Below are 23408 nucleotides of genomic sequence, written 5' to 3'. Positions count from 1 at the left end.
TTGTGGAGAATTTATATTAATTGTTACCTTTATAAGGCTTATAACAACTTTGGCAGTAAATTAAATTGTAATTAAATAGGTTTTTATATAAATTAATAGGCATTAGAGGTGTATCTTTAGAATGAGTAAACTGACCTTTGTAAACATTAACGTAAACAAACTTTTTTCGCAGATACGAGACGTACAAAGCGACATTGAAAAAGATCCCCGCCACCCGTTTGTCGCGGCTGACGGAGGCGCTCGCGAACTACGATCCCGTGCTCAACGAGTACTTCTTCGACCGGCACCCCGGCGTGTTCGCGCAGGTCCTCAACTACTACAGGCAAGTGTTGAGACTGTTGAGAGTTTTGAGTCATACTGTTGCTGCGAACGGAGGCGCTTACCAACTACGACCCCGTGCTCAACAAGTACTTCTTTGATAGGCATCCTGGAGTGTTCGCGCAGGTCCTCAACTACTACAGGCAAGTGTTGAGTCTGTTGAGTCATACCGATGCTGATAACGGAGGCGCTTACTAAACTACAACCCCGTGCTCAAAGAGTACTTCTTCGATCAGTCCCTGGACAGACTCAATGAAAAGAAAAACTAAAAACAGGAACTTCTTGTGAACACGTCTTTAATTGTGATCGATACATCTCTGAACATAAATATATGTATTTAGGTACCTGTTCGTAAGTATAGAATCGGTAGTAAAGTAAGGAAGTCCAGCTAATCCGTGTTTCCAAACTAAAGTTGTGGGCAAAAGTTTTCTTTCAATTGATCATTAGTGACGCGGACACATGTTGCTAGTAATTTACGTGAAAGGTGAAGGGATTAATCTTATACCAACTTACACTGTGGACCTGTACGGCTACCACCTGTTTGACACTGACATATTCGATAGTCTGAGCGTAACTTACTTTCTATGCATCTCGCTCGCACTCGCATATTAGGTAAACCTTTTCATTTTTCAATAAATAAAACGAGTTTTGATTTTCATTGCATCTAATACAGCAAAAAATATCGCCAAGAAATTTTAAATCAGATTAGATAAGAAATAGTTTATAACATTTTATTCTAAAAATGTGATAGAGAAAAAGTGACACTCGCCAAACATGTGACTCAGACGACACCCTATCACTCCCATTTGTCACCCCCACCCCCCACCCGATGTAGTGTTGCAATCCGTCAATCTGTCAATTCTGGCAAATGAAGACGGGGAAAAATCGCCAGATGGGACTCCTGGCGAGGACATCTGAGGAGTCTGGTATTGGTATAGGGAAGTGGAGAATTTCACACTACAACGAAGATTCAACAATGAATATTTGCTTTAAAGTATTACGTTGGAAGTAATCAAATTATTTTATTAAATATTAATATATGACCGCGTACTTTATACGAGTCTCGGAAGAGAGTACCATTTTGTACCATTTGGAGTTGAAACTCTAGGTCCATGGGGTCCCAGCGCGCATAAGTTGTTCGCAGAAATCGCGAAGCGTCTGATTGACGTAACTGGTGACCGAAGAGCTGGCGGCTACCTCGCACAACGTATCAGCATTGCGATACAGCGAGGAAATGCCGCCAGCATCCTTGGTACAATGCCTCAGGGGCCTATTTTAGATTTAATCTAGTTATTCATTTCGTTTAGTAGTACCGCTGTATATATTGTATGTATGTTAATATATTCGTTTAATTAATAATATTTTGTAATTCTATATTATTTTTTGCACTTCACTGTCAACTTAATTTTGCGTTACTGTACCTATTTTATTTGTTATGTTTTTAATCTAAATACTGCTATTATACAGGGTGCCTAAAAATAACTGCATTCCCGTTGCCAGGGAGGTTTTGGGATTATAATGAGCAACTTTTACTATGGTAACAACCCCGAAATAGCGAAAAAAAAAAATTGGCCGTTTCATACATTTTGGCTGGTCCATTTTCTATGGGAGTCTTAGTAATAGGGTCCCGTTTTTACCTTTTGTGTACGGAACCCTAAAAATCACTCGTATCATTTTAGAGATACGAATTTCCTCACATTTTGTCGTTTAATAAACTGGCTTTAAAAGCTTCTTTATTTAACATTAAATCCACCAAAGAAATGAGCACTCAATTAAACAAAAGGCACTCCACAAGACAAAACAAAAGAAAATCTGAGTGTCGTAAATACTTGAGAGTAACCGACGCTTATTTACATTCTTTGGAATATTGTACGCCTCTTTCTTACTTTAGGATTGTGTAAATGAGGAAAAGAGATGAGGTTAGATTTTTTTATTATTATTTTGAATATGAAGATCTCAACCCGCTTTGGGCCTGCGTGAGGATTATAGCCGTCGTGCATACAGAAGGGAACAGAACGATCCTGACTTTTACGTAAACTGGGAATTGTTCAGGCTACGTACAGTCATCTGCAATAATATGTTACTCTTCGAAGGCCGCATAATTATGTGGCTCTACAAATAAGATCGTGTCAGATATTTTTGTGGCCTTCGTTGTGTAACATATTATTGCAGGTGATTGTACTTTATTTTTCACTTATTAATCGCATTAATATTTCTAACCATTTTTGAGATACAGTTTGTTAAACGTTATTGCAAAAATCTGTTTGTTTCTCTAGCAAGAAGATCCTATTAACGACATGACATGTGTCAATTTAAAATCTAAATAACTTTGTAGAGTTGTCACTGATATAAAAATATTTCATTTTAATGATGTTTTTACGATTATAATAACTCAATTGTAGATCACTTAGATAACACTATCATTTCAGCTCAGTCCCTAGAATTGTTCCACCCCGTATACAGGTTGTCCCAAACTTATGGGACATGAAGGGGAAGTACCTTAAATATCGTAGATAGTGTATTTTGCTCAAAGAAGACTTTATGTTATTTTTAAAAGTTAGTAATTCTGCATTCATAGATTTTCTAAAAATTACTTGCTTCGTCTGGGAATCGAACCGACTTAAATGTCAAAAAAAAAATCACCCTACTTTTATGATGCCAATCGAAAGAATAGCTAAAAAATAATAACTCTGCTTAAGTAACATTGTATTTTAAAAGAAAGGAACAACGTGAAATTAATCATTTTAATTAAATTAAAAACATACATGAAACTGCCGTAGCTACCCACGTAACACTACACGCGTAAATACCCACTTAATGGACTACCCACTTAAGTGATTTTTTTTTGACATTTGAGTCGGTTCGATTCCCAGACGAAGCAAGTAATTTTTAGAAAATCTATGAATGCAGAATTACTAACTTTTAAAAATAACATAAAGTCTTCTTTGAGCAAAATACACTATCTACGATATTTAAGGTACTTCTCCTTCATGTCCCATAAGTTTGGGACGGGATCCCTTTGTTTCCCATAAACTTATTGTTTCGAATTTCGATAGTCAGAAATTGATATCCATATAATTTATGGACATAAACATCAAAAGTCATAATTTTTGTTAAGTATAACGTTTCATAGTTCTAATGTTAAACATCTATAATATTAAACGCTATAAGGTCACTGTGGGTAAGTCCGTCTACAAGGCAAGTCCGTCAACACGTTATAACTTTTGAATTTGAAGGCGTATGCGACTTTGGAGTCCAGTCGATTAACCAGTTCTTCGCGCTAGTTCCGTCACTGTAAAACAGATGGCGCTGTGACAACCAACTTCAGAGCAATCCGCCTCAACAAGTCATTTCGTGTTTTGAACTCGAAGTCATAGTGCGACAGCCATTCGAAAATTAAAAAAAAAAAATAGTTTTTGAAAAGATTGAGCACCAAAAAGTAACTACGTAGGTAGCATAAGAACCAGTTGTCTTTATTCTATTTTTAAAATATCAGAAATTAGCTTAGTTTTGTAATTATACGTTCCACAATTTATCATATTAAAATTTGACTAAGTTGGAAAGTCCGTCTATTATGTTCAAGGCAAGTCCGTCATATGCCGGACTTTCGTTAAATCAGAGATTACCAACTGTTTGTGCGACTTTAATATTATAACGATTTGATAAGGTATCAAAAAATCCTCCTGACTTTGCGCATGATGTTACTTAATTAAATTTTGATCTCAGTAAATTAAAAGAAACGATTAAAATTCATTTTAAAATTACTATTGAACTTTTATTTCGGAAATCAAAAAAATAATTATGTTTAATTATTTGCCAAAAAAGGTTTACCACCCCATTTTGGTAGTATATGCCGGACTTGCCTTTGTTTTAGAAAAATGGTGTTTATTTCGAATCTGAACCGTATATTAACAAGTTTAAAATACACTTTTCATTGTCTTGATCCGTTCTTTTTAGGAATTTGACTACGAACATATACACACCCATAGATTGGCTGATATCATAACTAGACGGACTTCCCTTAAACTGCACGGGAAGTCCGTCTACTCGCCGAATTTAAAAAAATGCCATTGTTTTTGCTTAATTTGTGCTTGAAATGATCTGTCACTAAGGCTAAACTATTAATTATTAAATTCTTCATCGTATGCGATTACAAGCAGTAACATATGTGAATAATTAACGGAACTAGATCACTCCAAAGTAAAAAAAAAATAAAGTATGCCGGACTTCGCCACAGTGACCTTAATCACAAAAGTTATAAAATTTATGAGTATAACATTCAAAGGTATATCAATAATTATTCAGAACTATTTTAAGGCATATATTTTATCGGACTAATGGTCGTTAATCATATCGGTTTAATGTCATCCCTTTGTTTCCCATAAACTTATTGTTTCGAATTTCGATAGTCAGAAAATATCTCCTCTAATATTCAAATATTTAGGACCTATAATAGTAAACATTATGACTTTCAATAATTATGTCAAACAAAGGGACCCCCATTTTTAATGACTAAAGTGAATTACGTCTAAGAAACCAAATCAATAACATCCTTCATATAAAGAAAAAAGAAATCTATTTCCTCAGGTAGGTTTGTTAGTTACCTTGTGTCCCTCAGAGCGGAAATAGGAGCCCCGCGGTCGACTCGTTGGCGGGACGAAATGGCTTAATAAGCTACACGAAAAATAAGAAATGGCGGGGAAATCAGTAAGCCAAACAATAAAAATTCTGTTTCCTCAGGTAGGTTTGTTAGTTACCTTGTGTCCCTCAGAGCGGAAATAGGAGCCCCGCGAAGCGGGGCTCCGTCGACTCGTTGGCGGGACGAAATAGCTTAATAAACTACATGAAAAATAAGAAATGGAGGGGAAATCAGTAAGCCAAATAAAACATAATCCCCAGGTAGGTAGGAAGCATGCAATTTGTATTGTTTAATTTTATAACTATTGACAATATGACTAATAAAAATTATGATGGAAAACGTTATGGTCTAAAAAAATCGGAACATAAAATTTAGGGAATGCAATAGAGCCCCTACTTATCATTATAACCTGCGATAAAAGACCTTACAACGATTATTGTAAGCAAGTTTATTGCCTTTAACATTATGTAATGGTGTACCTTCTGGACTTTGAATATTATGAGTAACAAATTGTATGACTAACAATAATAATGACCTGCAAAAATCGGAACTGCGATTTATATTGTTAAAATTTATGACTATTGACAATATGCCTAATAAAAATTATGATGGAAAACGTTATGGACTGAAAAAATCGGAACAAAAAATTTATGGGAACCAATAGAGACCCGTTTGGGACAGCCTGTATACCAGGCTGAATTATTTTTTATCAGGAGACACATTATGAAGATATCATGTTTTCATAGTATTTCGTACGTCCTACGTCCTACCTAATTTTTACTTTAAATACATGTACACGCGTGTATTTCAAAATAGTATAATCGATTTTAAGTTTCATCACAGGTGTCTAACCGCCAGGGAGTGATAACCCTAAACCTGTCCAACAGGCCTAATAGAAAAAACAACCCTCGTCAAAGGTACTAACCGGGTTGCCTCTTGCCTCAAACAACAGATACACATATACCGGGTGTTGCCTGTAACATGAGCAAATCAACTTTAAAAAAATTATGAATCCTTTAGGAGTTTAGGCCTTCAAATCCTTCAATGTACGCTGACATCAGTGTGTTTGAAGTTGCTTGTCACGCTTTAAACATAACACAATTTGCAATACATTACTTATGTTTAGAATAAACTTTAAAGTGTAATAAATATCAAACCATAAGTTATTTTTATAGTTCGTGAACAAATGTTGGTCAGTTTATTTTTAAATCCATACAAACAAGACCTAAAACGATTTATAAAAGACTTTCCGAAATCCCCCCCCACCCTTCCGGCATACACTGTCAGACTTAGCCTCTGGGCAAATAAAGCGCCATCACTATGATTATATTTACAAATTATTAGGTGGTGCTGAGCTCGACGCGGTCCCAGTACATGTCATCTTGAAACTTAAGTCATTGTCAATAGAGGTGACAGCAGGGTGTTATCTATTGGGTATTACCATGTCGAGCACTAATACCACCACCTTAAATACAAAGTCGTTATTAAAATAAAAGACTTCAAATGAAACATTTTCGTTACATTTCATATGTACAAGTAATCCCAGTTCGCGCGGCCAGACTAAGCCCAGTCGATTTGGCTCTGAACTCACATTGGGCAGCTATTGAAATATTATCTGTGCCGGCTTTCCGTAACTTGTGACTTGTGACAGTTCGGTCACCGCAGCGAGTGGGCAGTTTGTGACGAGTTTCGAGGTATATAGCAATAGAAACAGTTATAAAAAATAATTGATTGAAGGTAGAGACAGACTACAGTTACGTCGTCAATACTAACCGTATGAAATGTCCAATGTAAAGTAAACTCAAAATAAATAAATATACTAGTGGCTCTGTGAGCTGTAGACCTCGCGAGCTGAGCTTAAAACTGAGTAAATGTATGGCTTCGTTGTTTAGAAGAATTTAGAGAATCTAATTTGACAATTAAAACCTTAACTATCGAACCTGCTTACAAATTTCGGGAATTGGTTTAGAAATGCGACCAGTAGAGTAGAACAGATGGACATACGAAACAATGTTTGGCTAACAGGCCAATTCAAACGTACACTGATATCAGAATGACGTCTAACTGATGTCATTTAGTTATCGTGCATTTCGCTGGTTCTTGTCCGTACATGTATTGGCGCAAGCGAGACGCACTATGACTACTAAATAACATGATAAAAATATCATTCCGATGTCAGTGTACGGTCGGTGCCCCAACTTAAGTATCCACGTCGCCATACTAATTGTATAGAAAAGAGGATAGAGTTAGACCAAGAAAAGTCTGCAGACCACACGCAGTGCCAATGTTATTTGTGCCAGTGTCAAAATCTCTGCAGACTTTTCTTGGTCTAACTCTACTTATGTTAGGGAACCAACATTACCTTTTAATTAGCCTGTAAACTGCAACTGAGAAGCTTCGTGCGCGTTTGGTTTGCCAGTCTTTTCAGTCTTTGTTCCTCCTCGAGTCGCAATAGAAGGAGTTTCATGCTTTTAATTTTAGTCGAGTAAGAATTTAAATATCTAACTAATCTAAATTCTAAAGAGAATAGATTGTATAGGGGACGTGCATGAACTATAGGGGGCAGCACAGGAGCCGTCAGATCTTTGGCGCGAAGCATAGATGTGTAGTTTATGATTCCGATGTAGCCCACAAGATGGCAGAACCTACTATGCACAAGAAAACGTACCTACGAGAATGGTTGATGGTAGCACTTGCTTTGGCAATGTACATATGCACATATGTTTCCGATTCAAGCCACAAGATGGCAGGCCCTCCAACGCGCACGGTCCCTATAGGGGGCGTGCGTGAACTATAGGGGGCGGCATAGGAGCCGTCAGATTTTTGGCGTGAGGCGTAAATGTGACGTTTATGCTTCCGATGTAGCCCACAAGATGACAGAACCTATACTATGCATAAGGAAACGTACCTACAAGAACGGTAGATGGTAGAACTTGCTTTGGCAATGTACATGTTTCCGATTCAGACCACAAGATGGCAGACCCTCCAACGCGCACGGTCCCTATAGTAGAGGGTTATTGTCGTACTAAATTTTGTAGTCACTGTAAATCAGTGCTGTAAATTTACTGCCATCTTTCGATACAGGATTAAAATGAAAATGAATAAAAAATATCAATAAATGTATATATGTATGGATAAATGTTTTATTTTATTTTTAGAACGCCATATGATTATGACCCATGTTCTTTTACTGATATGAGTAAAAATTGTTAAATATAAAATGGTGTCGCCATCTACACGAGCATAGAGGCCAAAGGTATGGCGCCGTATATTCAAGATTCAAATTTTCTTTAAAGCGCAAAAAGCCATCATCTCTTGCAAAAATTAAACGAATACGCTTAGCCCGCGCTTTTCAAAATAAAATAATAAAATAAAAAACAACAATTGATACGAAATTTAAGTATAAAAAAATACAAAAAGTTGTGTAGCAGCATACAATTACTGGGAATGGAACCAGGGACCTCCCGATGCAAACAAAAAATGCGAACGTTTGCAAAATGCGCCATGATAGTTCTTACTAAAGCTGACGAAATTTAGCTACTCATTCTCAAGTATAAACGAAATATCTAAATACCGCCAAAACCAGCGATACAAATTTTCTGAATTTTTGGACATTTAATCTATAAATATATATCAAAAAGAAAAAACTCTTATGATATCGATACGATTATTTGTTTAAGCGCTAGGTATCACGACTCCGCCATTTTTTAAAATTTCCTAAAACCGGATTGACAAAAAAATTTTATTTAGTCATAGATCCTGGTCACAAAATTTCATGAGAATCGGTTAAGAATTGCGACCTGTAGAGGAGAACATCCGGAAATACAAAACTAAATATCTAAATACCGCCTAAACCAGCGATATTTTTTTTCTGCATTTTTTGCTATTAACTCTGTAAACATGTCTCAAAAAGAAAAAACTCTTATGATATCGATACGACTATTTGTGTAGGCGACAGGTATCACCACTCCGCCATTTAAAAAAAAATCCAAAAACCGGATTGACAAAAAAAAATATTTAGTCATAGAATCTGGTCACAAAATTTCATGAGAATCGGTTAAGAATTGCGACCTGTAGAGGAGAATATCCGGAAATACTAAACTAAATATCTAAATACCGCCTAAACCAGCGATAATATTTTTCTGCATTTTTTGCTATTAACTCTGTAAACATGTCTCAAAAAGAAAAAACTCTTGTGATATCGATACGACTATTTGTTTAGGCGACAGGTATCACGACTCCGCCATTTTTAAAAATTTCCATAAACCGTATTAACAAAAAAAATTTATTTAGTCATAGAATCTGGTCACAAAATTTCATGAGAATCAGTTAAGAATTGCGACCTGTAGAGGAGAACATCCGGACATACGAAAGCAAATTGCTCGAGTCAAACGTAGACCTCCGCTACGCTTCGGTCAATTATTATATTATAGGGACATTTTTTACACAAATTGACTAAGTCCCACGGTAAGCTCAAGAAGGCTTGTGTTGTGGGTACTCAGACAACGATATAGATAAGGAGTGGTCCAGTAAAAAAGTAGCAGTGAATTATATGGTATATTTTTTTTGCTAATTATTAAGCAGTTTATTTTTTTTTGTAATTTAGTTAATTATACTATAAAGTAAAAATATAAAATAAAATAATATCGATAAATATGAAATTGTTTGAGTTTTCTCAGTTTTATTGCAATGTACTTTGTAACTTTTTGAACAGTACAATTTGATAATATTTGGTGACCGTTTTCTACAACGCCACAAATGAAGTTCCAGTTTAATAACTTTTTTTATGCTTTTAAGAACATCATCTAACGAAAAGCTATTCCAATAAACTGGAATTTATCTTGGGTAGTTAGGAAGTCTCTCCAATCTAACCTCTGACAGAGGTTTTTCTATGGAAGACAAATCTCTGTAAAAATGGCAAATATACAAAAGTAGAAATTCCATGAAACTACCACAAAGTGAAGTCAAATAAAAAAAGTTTTATATAGAACGAAAATTAATTTGATAATGCATTAATTCGCTTATCAAACTTTTAGAAAAAACGATGTGTATGAGAAATACCTTATAATTTCCTTCAAAACACACTGTTCAAAAAGTGTCATGAGAGATGTAATATAAAACGCGAAAACTCTAATTCACCCTTTTGTATTAAATACGAGTGTAATTAATTGTAAAGAATAGTATCTACAGATCACTATAGAAATTAACTGCTTACAAATTATTACAATATAAAATGAAAAATCCACATAATGTGCTGCTACTTTTTTTCCGGACCACTCCTTATATTATACAAATACTTAAAGCCCATAAATTCATAAGCTAAAGTAAATAAAAGCCGAAAGCCATTAAGCTGCTTTAACGATCGTATATATCCGATTCATGGCGAATCAATATTTAACGAGAACATAAATCGAATCAAACTCGCATTGCTACGCAATTCGTATACGCAATAGTGGAAATCTCATCTTCTTAGCGTATTCCAGGATGATATAGGCGTTTTAATGATATAGGAGTCTTAGGAGGCATATGAGGATATAAGCGCTGGTAACCTAGCGGTAAGATCGTGCGACTTTAAATCCGGAGGTCGCGGGTTCAAGCCCCGGCTCGTACCAAAGCGGACCCAGGCGCTAGGCCGGGGAAACGCTATTAGGTTGAAGAGAGACATATTCTACGCAGCTGCAGCCGTGAGCTAAAACTATTCAATTATAACGGCAAGTCAACTCAGTTTCACGACATGCTCGTACAAATAGCAACACTCCTAAACTGTACATCGGTGGACATGTGGCGATTATTGCAAAAGGCATAAGGTCCACCGATGTACAGTTATTAGCAGTGTGGGCGATGATATGTATGCCTAGTACATTTTATCAGCTTTAGAAGTTTCGTAACTGTACCAACTGGTCGAAAACTTTCAAGCGGCGCTCTGTAATCCTCTGAAAACGAAGTTTACTCTAAAGGTATCATTCGGATTTAGACTTCACCAGCATTACTGCAGCAGTATAGGAAATAACTCTGCGTAGAGGGCGGCACAATCACAGTGTCTACCACGAAAATCGAAAGTTCGGTTACTGCCTCTCTATCACTCTTGCCTATTCGATCGATAGAGAGGTAGATAACGAAATTTCGATTTTCGCGTTTCGCGGTAGGCCACCTGTAAACAAACCGCCTTGATGCATCAATGTCATAGTGAAAACTTGTCTAAAAACTATTTAAGGCCTAGTATGTATAAATTACTCTATGGTTTACTATGTGCACTAGTGCTGCACTCTGGCGGTTGAACATCGCAGTAATACTCCCTATTACAGCGCGACATGCTTTGCTGCGACAAATGTCAAAATCGATGTTGCTGTACGGTTGACATTTGCGCAGGGCTCGGAACCGGTATTGAAATACCTGTTAATATCGTCCCAAAACTGTTATATTATTTCGTTCATTAAAAAACCGGTTAATTGATGGAACGCGAACTAAAAAATTACGTTCCCTCTCCTAACCGGTAGGAAGAGGGAACGGAACTTTATGGTTCGCAGGGAACGATATAATACCGGTTACTCTTGGCTTTCGGAGACTCTCGGTTAAACTCGTTGTCATACGTGAAAGAGACAGCAATACTTACTCGTTCTATCTCTCTTCGATATTTTCAATTTAACCGGTTAATTTCGTTTCACAACAACGGAAAGCGAACTAATTAGGCATAAAACAGTATCTTAATAGAACATTTCTTTAACCGGTAACCGCAAACGGAAACGAAATCCTTTTCGTTCCCGGGTGAATGAACGAAACCGGTTTGAAAAATAAAACGATTTCCTAGCCCTGCATTTGCGGCAGTAATGTCACGCTACAATATTGCTTAACTACATTTGTAGTTTCTGTGTCATATTCAATTCCTTGACTTACAAGTTGTCGACGGTCCCACGTCACCCTTTCAAATAACCCCATTCAAACATCACGTAACAACATCACAATGGACCCGAAAAGTTATCGTTTACATTGTCAAATCGAATTTACGAAGGAAATCACACTTTGTCGTGTCGGGCGTCAAAGGGGACGCTTTTCTGATGACTGACGGTTTATAGAAACTTTCTTAGTAGCAGTTCTGCTCGCCATTTACAGAATGCAATCTTTAACTGGTGTTTACTAAAATTATAGGCCAATTCGAATTTTGGTTAAGTAATCAATAAATTTTTGTGTATTATGGCTCCATCAGGGCTTGATGATTCCGCCAGTGTCGAGGTTGGATAACACACGGCCAGTATTTTGGTTAAGTATTCGATCTGTTTTCGATATGACACTGAGTTGTCAGTGTCTTAAGTAACGTTCTTGGTTGAAGAAATGTCACTTAACACTGACATATCAGTATCATATCGGAAACAGATCGAATACTAAAACTCTAATTAGCCTGTTAGTTTTAAGTAATTAGTGAAAACTAATTTTCTACAATGGAATTTGGAAAAACTAGTTTTGACTTTTTTTTAATAGTGTTATGTTCCTGGAAACGCGGCGCTATCGGTTGTGTGCGTGTGTACAACGTGTACAGCAACTAGTTTTGACTGAAAAATACCAGTTAAAACTAGTTTTAAATAGTGAAAACGCTTTTACACTGAGGCGATACGGAAAAATAGTTTTACATAGGGAAATCGCGTTTTTGCTTGTATCTTTATACAAATAATCTGTCATAGCGTCCTTATGACAATGTGGTACCTTTTGATTGATAACGTCACATATGTTTTGTAGTTAGGCACGTGTTCTCTAGACCTCACTGTTTTTACTATTCCTATAAGTCATAAGTAACGCTACACCAAGCAAAAGTTAGCAATAGCCAGGGATCAAGTTGGACAAGTTGGAGAGAAGTTTAGTCGTTGTTACTTTTACTATCATACAGACTTGTGAGTCGAGCACACAATCTAGCCAAGCCGCGTGCCGTCTACCATACAAAATTATAGCCAATGAAGTTACAATCTTGTTGTATAGACCGACCGCTTAAATGAGTCCTCGCCTGCGCGGTACGGGGGCGACGGGGTAGGACGACTAAGGGTGGCGGGGAAGGTGCGGGCGCCGTACGCCTGCCGCCCGCACCGCGCAGGCGAGGACTCATTTAAGCGGTCGGTCTATAGCTGTTGTATTTTCATTTCATTTGTTCGAAAATTGTACGAGACAAATGAAATGATACCTACATTGTTTTTAATTAAGGTTGACATTCCATCGAAACTGAGTGTACATCCTAATGTACATTGAGCGGCACGAGTACACACAATTCCCTTTTAAGGTAGACATCCACAGGGCCGCATCTACAGAAAGATTCGGCCCGATTCGAACTTTAAGATACGTCAATTAATAGATCTAGAAAAGATATGGATTAGATATGTCAGTGTCAAATGTGACGTTTCTTCAAACAAAAACATCACTTTTGCCACTGACACAACTAATCCATATCGTTTCTAGATCTATTAATTGACGTATCTTAAAGTTCGAATCGAACAGATTGTCTTTTCATGGAGATGCAGCCGTCCCCTTTCCTCTTAAGATAACATTCCATTTCTGACCGCAGCTGCACTACTGCTCCGACATGTCGATGTTATTGTCAATTTTCATAGTAAATGAATGACAAGACAATGAATGACAGCAACGTCGCAACAGTAGTGCAGCTGTCGTTGGAAATGGACTGTAACCTTTAAACTCCAGTGTTCATCTTTCAGGTACCTGTAGGAGGGTCATTTTTTCCGTTTGAGTACCTATGACCCATTTCTTTCGTACCTACTTATATTTTTAAGGTCACACTTGACTGTTCGCCTCGCCTGCAACGCATAAGCATAGAGAACAACTCAGATTATCTGACGTCCAAAAGTTAGGCCAAAACGCTTGGCCAAGTGAAAAGTTTTGACAAGTGCTTAACAATATTATCTGTCCCCTGTTATCTGGGGTTTGGTATTGTGAACTATAATTTTATTTATATACTGGCCCTAGTTTCTTGTCGGTTTGGAGTGGTCTCTTGGGCGTTGGTAAACTTATACCTACAGTAAATACATAGTATAGCATAGTATAGTAGTAGTAGTTTTATCTACAGTGAATGAAATGAAAAATCTTTATTTTCAGGCAAGTATTGGCCCATAGATAAATACTTTACAAGTAGCATACATATTTTACAATATATCTTTAAACTAAAACACACACTATGACTGCGATGCATTTCGCAACCCCGCTCTGTGGAACCGCCGAAATTTGACACTCATCGGCCAAAACTCCACCTTGGTGACGTTAGACGTTCAGTCAGAACGCTCACCACAAAAGAATTGAAATTCGCATTGTGTCGAGATTCCAATTTCGTGACGGGCGATTCCGGACTTGAGTAAAGTAAAGTAATCTACAGTAACATGTTATTTTGTATTTTAGTCTACTCTCAAGGAGCGAAGTAAGACCGCCATACTCATAAACCTGACGGCGACGGCGGCGTGACGGCTCGCTGGCTCGACGCCGATCTCACACTTCGTTACACCCTGTATAATTGAAGGCGACTGGTACGCACTGGGTTGTGGAACTCGTCGATTATTTCTAGCGGTTTGTGATTTCATATTTTGTGTTGTTATTCTGTCCCGTTGTCCAAGGGACAATACTGCTATAGTATATTCGAAGAGATGTTTTATGATGATTTACTAATATCAAAAAGAATAGATAGTATAGAGGGGTCCTGTCATTGTAAATTTTGTAGTCTCAGTAAATTTACTGCCATCTATCGACACACGACTAAAACTCAAAATGAAAACGTATAAAGTTATCAAAAAATGTATATATATGGATAAATGATTTTATTATTTTTATATCATTTTGATCCATGTTCATTCAACTAATATCTATGTGTTAAAATTGTTAAATATGAAACGGTGTCGTCACGCCATCTAGCCGAGGATAGGCTAAAGGTGTGTGCGCCATCTATTCGAGAATGACTTTTGCTTCAATTCCGAGGCGCGTTTTTTCCTTAGACTTTATTCGTCTTATACGAAGTTAGATATGTCTTTGCTAATATGTTTCAAACATTTAAATTTTCATTTTCAAGAGTGGTTATCCAAGGGACAAAAAAAACCGTATCCATGGCAACGAGTGACACTAAAAGGTTGATCTACCATCCTTATAATTTTCAATTTGTATTGTTTTGAGTATTTATCGTTGTTGAGATTACTTCTATGTTTGCATATTAGCTATAGCGATATAAAAACCGGACAAGTGCGAGTCGGACTCGCCTACCGAGGGCTCCGTACTTTTTAGTATTTGTTGTTAGAGCGACAACAGAAATACATCATCTTTGAGAATTTCAACTGTCTAGCTATCACGGTCCATGAGATACAGCCTGGTGACAGACAGACAAACAGACGGACAGTAAAGTCTTAGTAATAGGGTCCCGGTTTTACTCTTTGGGTACGGAACTCTAAAAAGCTAGTAATGTCAAAATAAGAACGAAGGGTGAATGAAGGGGGCCAAGCCTTGGTAGCTCCAATTTTTAAATTTCGCTCCTTTTTCTATAGTGAATCGTAAACGCCGCGTTCCGGTAACAGTGCGTATTACAGGAAAATTTTATTGCGCGTTATTAAATTCTTTGCTGTCGCTACTGATTGTACTTTATAGAAAAAAATAACACTTGACATTTCTGTCAGCCTGATTTTTGATCACGGCAATGACATAAAATAAGATTGGGAGAGGTTTTCGTTTTAGGGTTTCATTAAAAAAAAATTTAGGGTTCCGTACCCAAAGGGTAAAAACGGGACCCTATTACTAAGACTCCACTGTCCGTCTGTCTGTCACCAGGCTGTATCTCATGAACCGTGATAGCTAGACAGTTGAAATTTTCACAGATGACGTATTTCTGTTGCCGCTATAGGGCATTTTCACTTAACTGTTACAAAACTGACGGTCAATGTCAATTCCCATACATTTTGTCAGGAATGTAACGGTTAGACGTTACTGAAACACGACTTAAGTCGCGCTTTAAAGTACAAGTTAAATGAAAATGCCCTATAACAACAAATTACTAAAAAGTACGGAACCCTCGGTGGGCGAGTCCGACTCGCACTTGTCCGGTTTTTTTTATCGCATAACCAACAAAACGAAAGGAAATCCGACAAACGGATCAAAATAAAATATTGTTTACAAAGCCGTCTGCTTGTATATGATTTATTACACTGTGTATTTATTTCAGCAAAATGTCGATGTTTATATTGTAAGCGGAAATATAAGTTGCAAAAATTATATTTGTATGAATGTTATTTCTGTTTAAATTTCTGTTAGTGAATTTCATCTAAATGTCTTTCCCATCACGGGACAATGGTGTTCCGGACCTTTGGGAGGCGTGCGCGGAGCCGAAGCCAACACGTAGAGGCCCTTTTGACACTTTAATGAAATGTAAGGGGTACACCGAGCGGTTGATGCCCTTACCCGTGTCATGGGACGCGCGCAGAGGCAGCACCCGCCAGGGTGTAAGGGCTATTGAGAGTTGATGGAATCTAAAATGAACTAGGTTATTGGGTGAAAGCGATGGACTAAGTATTGAGCTATGGGGTAAAAACCCGGACGCCTGCCTAATAAAACGGTATGCAATTTTATTTCCGGCAGACGGTGACTCGCCCTCACAGGATGGGCCCATTGGGCCCCCACAAAAAGCGACATCTAGGATGGCTCAAGGGCAACACCGGTGTGTGCGGTTCAGGGGTGTCGACAGGTGTGCGCCGCTTTCTACCCAGTGGCTGTTAACATGGCTGTCATCTAAATATTGTTATAAGTGGGGTCCGTCCATGACAATCGTTTGTCCAAACACGCCGGCCGTAAATACTTAATAATTCTTTTAGTCAAATTATTAAAGAATGTACAGATACATTTGACGCGTACCTAGTGTGATCCGTTACTTTTGATGCAGACTCCATTCATCTGGCTATTTTATTGTATGGTGGGCCTTAGAAAGGTACAAAACTACGAGGTTTTTTCGCCGTTTTAAGGTTCGCCCTAAAATGTCCTGATAGATATTCATGAGTCGAGTCATAATGCATCAATTTTTAAGTAACTATAATGTAACTACGTTACGTCTCGACTCTCGTAAAGACTCGCATACTCAGTTTCTTCGGTCACGTCTCGAGACGAAACAATGACTCCATAGAGCATCTAGTGGTGCAGAGTAGAGCCAACGGAACAAGACCGCGTAAAAGGCCACCTATGCGATGGACTGATCAAATTAAATCTGCCATGGAAAGACCCCTGAACGCATTTGCCAGAATGACATCCAAACGCGGAAAATGGCGAGAAATCGTACGGCGAGCAACATCTGTGCCTGATGTCAGCAGTTGACCACGACACTCTGCAAAGAGTATAACGACTAAGAAGAAGAATGTAACTACATAATTTCAAACAGCTCTAGTTCTAATGCAAAATATATTACGAGTACATCAAGTACAGTAAGTCAAAATTTCAGTTAACCTTTTCGACGCCGTGTCAAACACAAAAGCTGTCAGTCGGACGCCACGTCACCGAAGTGTCAAAACTGAAATTGAACTTTATGCATAATGGACGTAGGTCTGTGGTCTGTGACCGATTAATCGGTATTTGCCGTTGAACCTGCGGTGCGGATATATCGGACATTGGCGTCCAAAAGGTTAAAACTAGGTACGTGTTGTTTGGCAATAGTTTAATCCACAATGAAGCTTCACACGTACAGTCATATTGAATAATTAACAAAACTGTTATGAGAAAAGGTACAGTCCTCCTAATTAAGCAGGAATTTGACGAGGGGCAAAATTCCCTATTGTGTGTAAAACTTTCGTACAATTTTGGAATACTAGTTGAAAGAGAGCTTAAGTTGATTCATGATACGATTGAATTACACCCTTTTAAATGAAGTTTCAAAGTTGTTATTTATGAATTACAAGCGAAAAGTAGATTTAAGAATGTATCATGTTTTGTTTATAGGGGTTAAAACCCAGAACGGGAAAGGAGATATAGGCCAATCAAATTAGATCAAAAAAAAAATATGTGAGGAATTAATTCTCAGCAAGCTGGAAATCGTTTTAATACCTTCATTTGGTCCTAAATGCGTGTAATCTGAGTTTACTCAATCTCAGGAGGTGTTCATAAATTTTGGGAGCCTTGTGAGCATTGGAGATAATTATTTCCTTGGCTTGCCAAACCACTCGATGTAAAAAGCACCCACTGCAATTATAATGTCACTAGGTTTCTGGATCAGATACTGGTGAAAAAGAGTTTTCGGATTTCAACACGAATGTAGCCACCGTGCAGATCAGGATCTCGACGACTCAAATAAAAAGCTTCGATTTGTAGTAAACTATTATAATCTTCCAAAGTACTGGTTTGCAAGGGTTTCTTAACTAAACGGTTAAATGCAGAAGTGGTGGTTATTTTATGGAGGCTGATAAAATAGTGTTTTGCAATATTTTATCAATACAAAAGATGGTTTAAATGTAGGTATTGTAGGTGCCTCTAATTGGCCGCGATACAGAGTAAGTGGAGCGCTCCTATTGTTTTTTTTTAGAAAAAGCTGCGTATAGCTACTGCATTAGGTATTGATATTTTATACAAATAAAAGGTTGCGTTCGCAACAACGAATATACCAAAAAAAAAATCAAAGTGATCTCGCTTAATAGAAAAATGTTCTTTCTTGTCCAGGACCGGGAAACTCCACTACCCCACAAATGTCTGCGGGCCGCTGTTTGAGGAGGAGCTGGAGTTCTGGGGGCTGGACTCCAACCAGGTGGAGCCCTGCTGCTGGTCCACCTATAGCATACACAGGGATACACAGGTCAGTTATCATACCCTGCTATTATTATTATAGACCGACCGCTTAAATGAGTCCTGAAAAGACAATCTTTCTGTAGATGCGGCCTTGTGGTTGGGAAAGGGAATTGTGTGTAGCCTCGTGCCGCTCAATGTACATTAGGAAGTACACTCAGTTTCGATGGAATGTCAACCTTAATTAAAAACAATGTAGGTATCATTTCATTTGTCTCGTACAATTTTCGAACAAATGAAATTCAACCCAAATGAAAATACAACAACTATAGACCGACCGCTTAAATGAGTCCTCGCCTGCGCGGTGCGGGCGGCAGGCGTACGGCGCCCGCACCTTCCCCGCCACCCTTAGTCGTCCTACCCCGTCGCCCCCGTACCGCGCAGGCGAGGACTCATTTAAGCGGTCGGTCTATACCTATTCAGAGCCAACTGTGTTCCACGGTTGAGCAACTGCCTCCCGCCTCTTTGTCCACTCCTCTCTTTGTCCACTCGTCTCTTTGTCCACTCGTCTCTTTGTCCACTCGTCTCTTTGTCCACTCGTCTCTTTGTCCACTCGTCTCTTTGTCCACTCCTCTCTGTTTAAGTATTTGTTATTGAAATATCGAAGAGCAAATATTTTCCCTGACTCCGGCGAAACTGTGTTAAGTAACAACCACAAGAACATTAGTTTTAATTTGGAACTTTTTGCACAAAAATATGGTACACAATTGAATAAGTTTTCAAATTTGTTACGTGGTAACTTTAACTTGATGATACATCTAGATTCTAGATAGATTTTACCCAAACCTTTAATTATTATTAACGACTGGCAAACTATTACTGCTTAATAAATATTGACGACTGAGGGGAAAATCGAGGGTAAATACCTTCCCTAAGCCCGGATCTAAAGGAAATTAATTATTATTGGATATCTTAAAAACAGTAGTAATTGGATAGCAGTGATATGGATAAAATTAATTAATTTAAAGGTAATAAATTAAATAAACTTTGGGCTTGGACTATTTTGTTATCAACACAGTATTACAATAAATTATTATACATACCTACTACTACTATTATTTAATTATTGTTTCTGATTCTGACTTTTGTATTACATTTATGCAATGAGTCCTGTATAACGGTCTCACGGCGCGATTCGGGAAATGAATTAGAGATTCATTAGATATGAAATAGTAAAGATATGTGACGGCAAGGCAGAAACCCCTTACCCTTTTTATGTGCAAATAAATGATTATGATTATGATTATGAAAGGTACCTTATGGCGGCTGCAATAATATTGGAGCGGCGTTAACCAACCCAACCGCCAACCGCCATAAGGTACCTTTTGCCGTGGAACGTCACATATCTTACTATTTCATATCTAGTCAATCTCTAATTCATTTCCCGAATCGCGCCGTCATTATCTTGGCATTTTTTTACTTTTCGCCTTAAAAGTTGAACTGTTTGTATAACTTAAATTATGAAATCACCAAAGAATATAATACTGGAAAGCACTCTAACGGAGCATTCCACAAAAAGGTGTAATGTCGGGGACGTGGCGTGTATAGCAGCTACCTCCATAACCTGCCGAAAACTATATTTATACCGTTGATTTTAAACTTAAGTTATCTATTAAATGTTATGTAAAAAAATATAATGCCAAATATCGTCTTCATAACTTTATCAGTCTGTTAAAAATATCGTCACGTACGCGACACTTTTCTGTAATGCCCTAAACGCTCTTTTGGACACTCGATACTGTTGTCTTTCGTTTATGCATTCAGCAAACGGCTTGAAAAGCGTAGCGCTATACAGGGGGATGCTTGAACAGCGCGCTCCTCTATACAGGGGGATTCTTGTTTATTTGCTTGCGATATTGGACGAGCCGCATGTAGTCGCATGACGCTTTAGCGGCCATGAGAACAGCGGATTTCTTTTATGTTCACTGTTTTTGCTTCAGCCGTCAGTTAATCAAAGCAGATCAGGGCTGTAACCGCGAAAATCGAAGATCGCAAATTGCGGGCATCTTTCTTTGTCACTCTAATTACACCTTCATTGGAGTAAAAGAGAAAGATCTCCGCTATTTGCGAATTTATATTTTCGCGGTAGGCCCTTTATATCAAGTATCAAATCATTTATTTGCAAGAATACAGTCAAATGGATGTTGTGGATGTCCTAGGAAGCTGAAATTTGGTATGTAAGATAGTCTTAGCACACAAACAACAAAAAAATTATAAACCATGAAATTTTTAGTCCCTAAGGGGGTGAAGAGGGGGGTGGAATTTTGTATGGGGAATCAATAAAAGCTGAACCGATTTAGAAATTTTTCTGCTTCATTTCTCTACTACTTAAAATAAATTAATACCATGTCGTAAGTCGTTAAATACTGAAACAAAGTATTATTTTATGTTGTCAATCGCTTATTTAGTGGCTCCACCAATGCACCTCCGTTCGCCGCAAATCAGCCTTGTTTTGAAATATGAACCTTCAATATTCCTAATGGAACAAAGTGTAGAATTGTACGATTTTTACTGATGCTGGCATACTGTTTATTCGCGTCTATACAGGCATTTCAATTTTATCTTGTACTTTAAAGCGCGACCAATGGAGGAAAACCCTGGGTGAAGGGGTAGTTGCACACGATGAAGCGTGGTTTAGCCTTCTTCACATTAGGCGAGAACTGAGACACCAGCGCGCCGCTCTCCCACCTTCGTCACCGGGCACGGCATTCTCCTGCCAGCTATGCGGTCGCGGCTGCCGCTCTCGCATTGGACTTAATAGTCATTTGCGGAAGTGCCGCACTCTTAATATGGACGCTGTTTAAACCATCATCTTATTGATGATACAGGCCAATGAAAGCGCAAATTATGTTTTGTTTAAGTTACGTATAACTGTTACTTTCCTGGCTGTGTATGAAGTTTGACACTGACCGTCAGTTTTGTGAAGATTACTAGCCAGGCGTTAATGGTACGCAGTTTAGTGAAAACCTTAGAGCATTTTTATAACGAGTCGCCTTTAAGAGCTTACCCCTCTGCCGAGAACCTTGCTCAATTGTGCAAACTTTTGTATGCACTGACGTTTATCTGACATGGCTATTTGTACGTAACGTACATACATTTGCCGTGCCCCTCCCCCGCAGAAATCGGCAGACTGTTTTGTACAGAAAATGACAGCCAAGGCGTCTCCCAGTTACTAAATACTCTAAGGTGAAAACGCAGCTACCATTGTTGCTACTACCAGTTTACTGACATAAACGCTAGCGTGAACGTAACTTATCTTCTATGCATCTCGCTCTTACTGACATATTTGTGCGAGATAAAAAGTAAATTAGGTAGACGTTGGCGTAGATATCAGTGTTGACTCATAGTACTGGAGCCGGACCAGACTGACCCGTTTTAATATACATATTTAATTTGAACTGATCGCTTGTTCTGTGGCCACAAAAAATGTGACCACACATATGCACACATTCACCGTGGGTCGCAGTGCAGTCTTCGGGTCTGAAATATGATCTCACTATTTATCGGAACTAAGATGGCTGAGTTCAAGATACAAGTAATTGCTTTTCAGATGAATCGGTTTCTTAACAAAAGATGAACTCAGCTCTTGAAATAAACAAAAAATCTCAGGCCAAACTCAGTGTAGGGTAGGGTTCCGTAGTTAACCCTTCCGTCACAATAGGCTAAACAGTAATATAGAACAGTACAGTAATTGTTAACAAATGATTCTATTAGGTGCCTTTTACCCGATTTACGCAACTATGTCGTACTAGAATCGTTGTTAAAATGTTGCGAGTGAAACTTAAGGGGCTACCCGAGGTTTTCATCGATTTTTGACAAGTTTTTAATCATATCTCCTTTTTTTGCACTACAGATAGAATTATAAGACAAACGGTTATCAGTTTTTCAATCTTTTATCTCCGGTTTTGTCCACCGGATTTTGAAAGAAATTAATACTTATTTTTTTATGATTTTTTTTAAACATTGTCTAAAAAAACACTTTTTTCGTATCTAGTTTGCAGTGAAGGATCTTACATGTACGAAATCTACATATTTGGGTTCGTCTTTGACGTCTCGAAAAATGTTTCCAGGGTTTTAATTTTAAAATTATTAACACAAAAGTTATGGCCAGAAAACCAGTTTTTTAGTCTAAAATAGTTCAACTTTGATGCCAAATATCTCGAAGACAATGAACTTTGAAGTAAATATGGGATACTATATTGCTTAAAGCCGTTGCTGTTAATATAATAAGATTAATAAGCTACAAAAACATTAGAAAACAAAGAGATTCTGATCGAAGGTCATTGGCGTGGGGTAGCCCCTTAACTATATTATGTAACAAATAAAGTCATGAAATATTAGGTACCGTAAAATGGGGTGAGTAGGTTTCGCGGGGAGAGCTGGGTTATGAATGGGGAGAGAAAAGGATTGAAAGGGGGGTGATATGGGTTTTTAAGGCAACTGCTACAAAAATAATGTATTCCAATTTAAAATGGAGCTATAGTAATACTCATAATAAAAAAAACAACGGGTTGCACTCCGGGAGTGCCGACAGAAGTGAAAACTCAATGACTAGTCCAAAATGTCTGCAGCACTATGTATAATTGACCCATCCTCCTTTCTATTGAAAAACTTTAGTTAATTGCTGGTCAGTGAGCTTGTTTAAAATTCTAATTTGTAGCGTTAATTGTTT

At 37.9% G+C, this 23408-nt stretch overlaps 1 protein-coding gene across 1 annotated transcript in view; it reads left to right on the top strand.

The window, feature by feature from the left end:
• LOC134797793 (potassium voltage-gated channel protein Shaw-like) overlaps nt 1–23408 on the top strand; it is a 404836-nt gene that overhangs the window by 3584 nt on the left and 377844 nt on the right. Inside the window, exons 2-3 of the mRNA XM_063770162.1 lie at nt 173–322; nt 18614–18746. Of these exons, the coding sequence (XP_063626232.1) occupies nt 173–322; nt 18614–18746 (283 nt within the window). The remainder of the gene's footprint in view (nt 1–172; nt 323–18613; nt 18747–23408) is intronic.

The sequence above is a fragment of the Cydia splendana genome, chromosome 15 (assembly GCF_910591565.1).
Source record: "Cydia splendana chromosome 15, ilCydSple1.2, whole genome shotgun sequence".
In the NCBI taxonomy this organism is placed as follows: Eukaryota; Metazoa; Arthropoda; class Insecta; order Lepidoptera; family Tortricidae; genus Cydia; species Cydia splendana.
The sequence above is the reverse complement of the archived record's forward strand: the minus strand, read 5'-3'. Positions and strand labels throughout refer to the sequence as shown.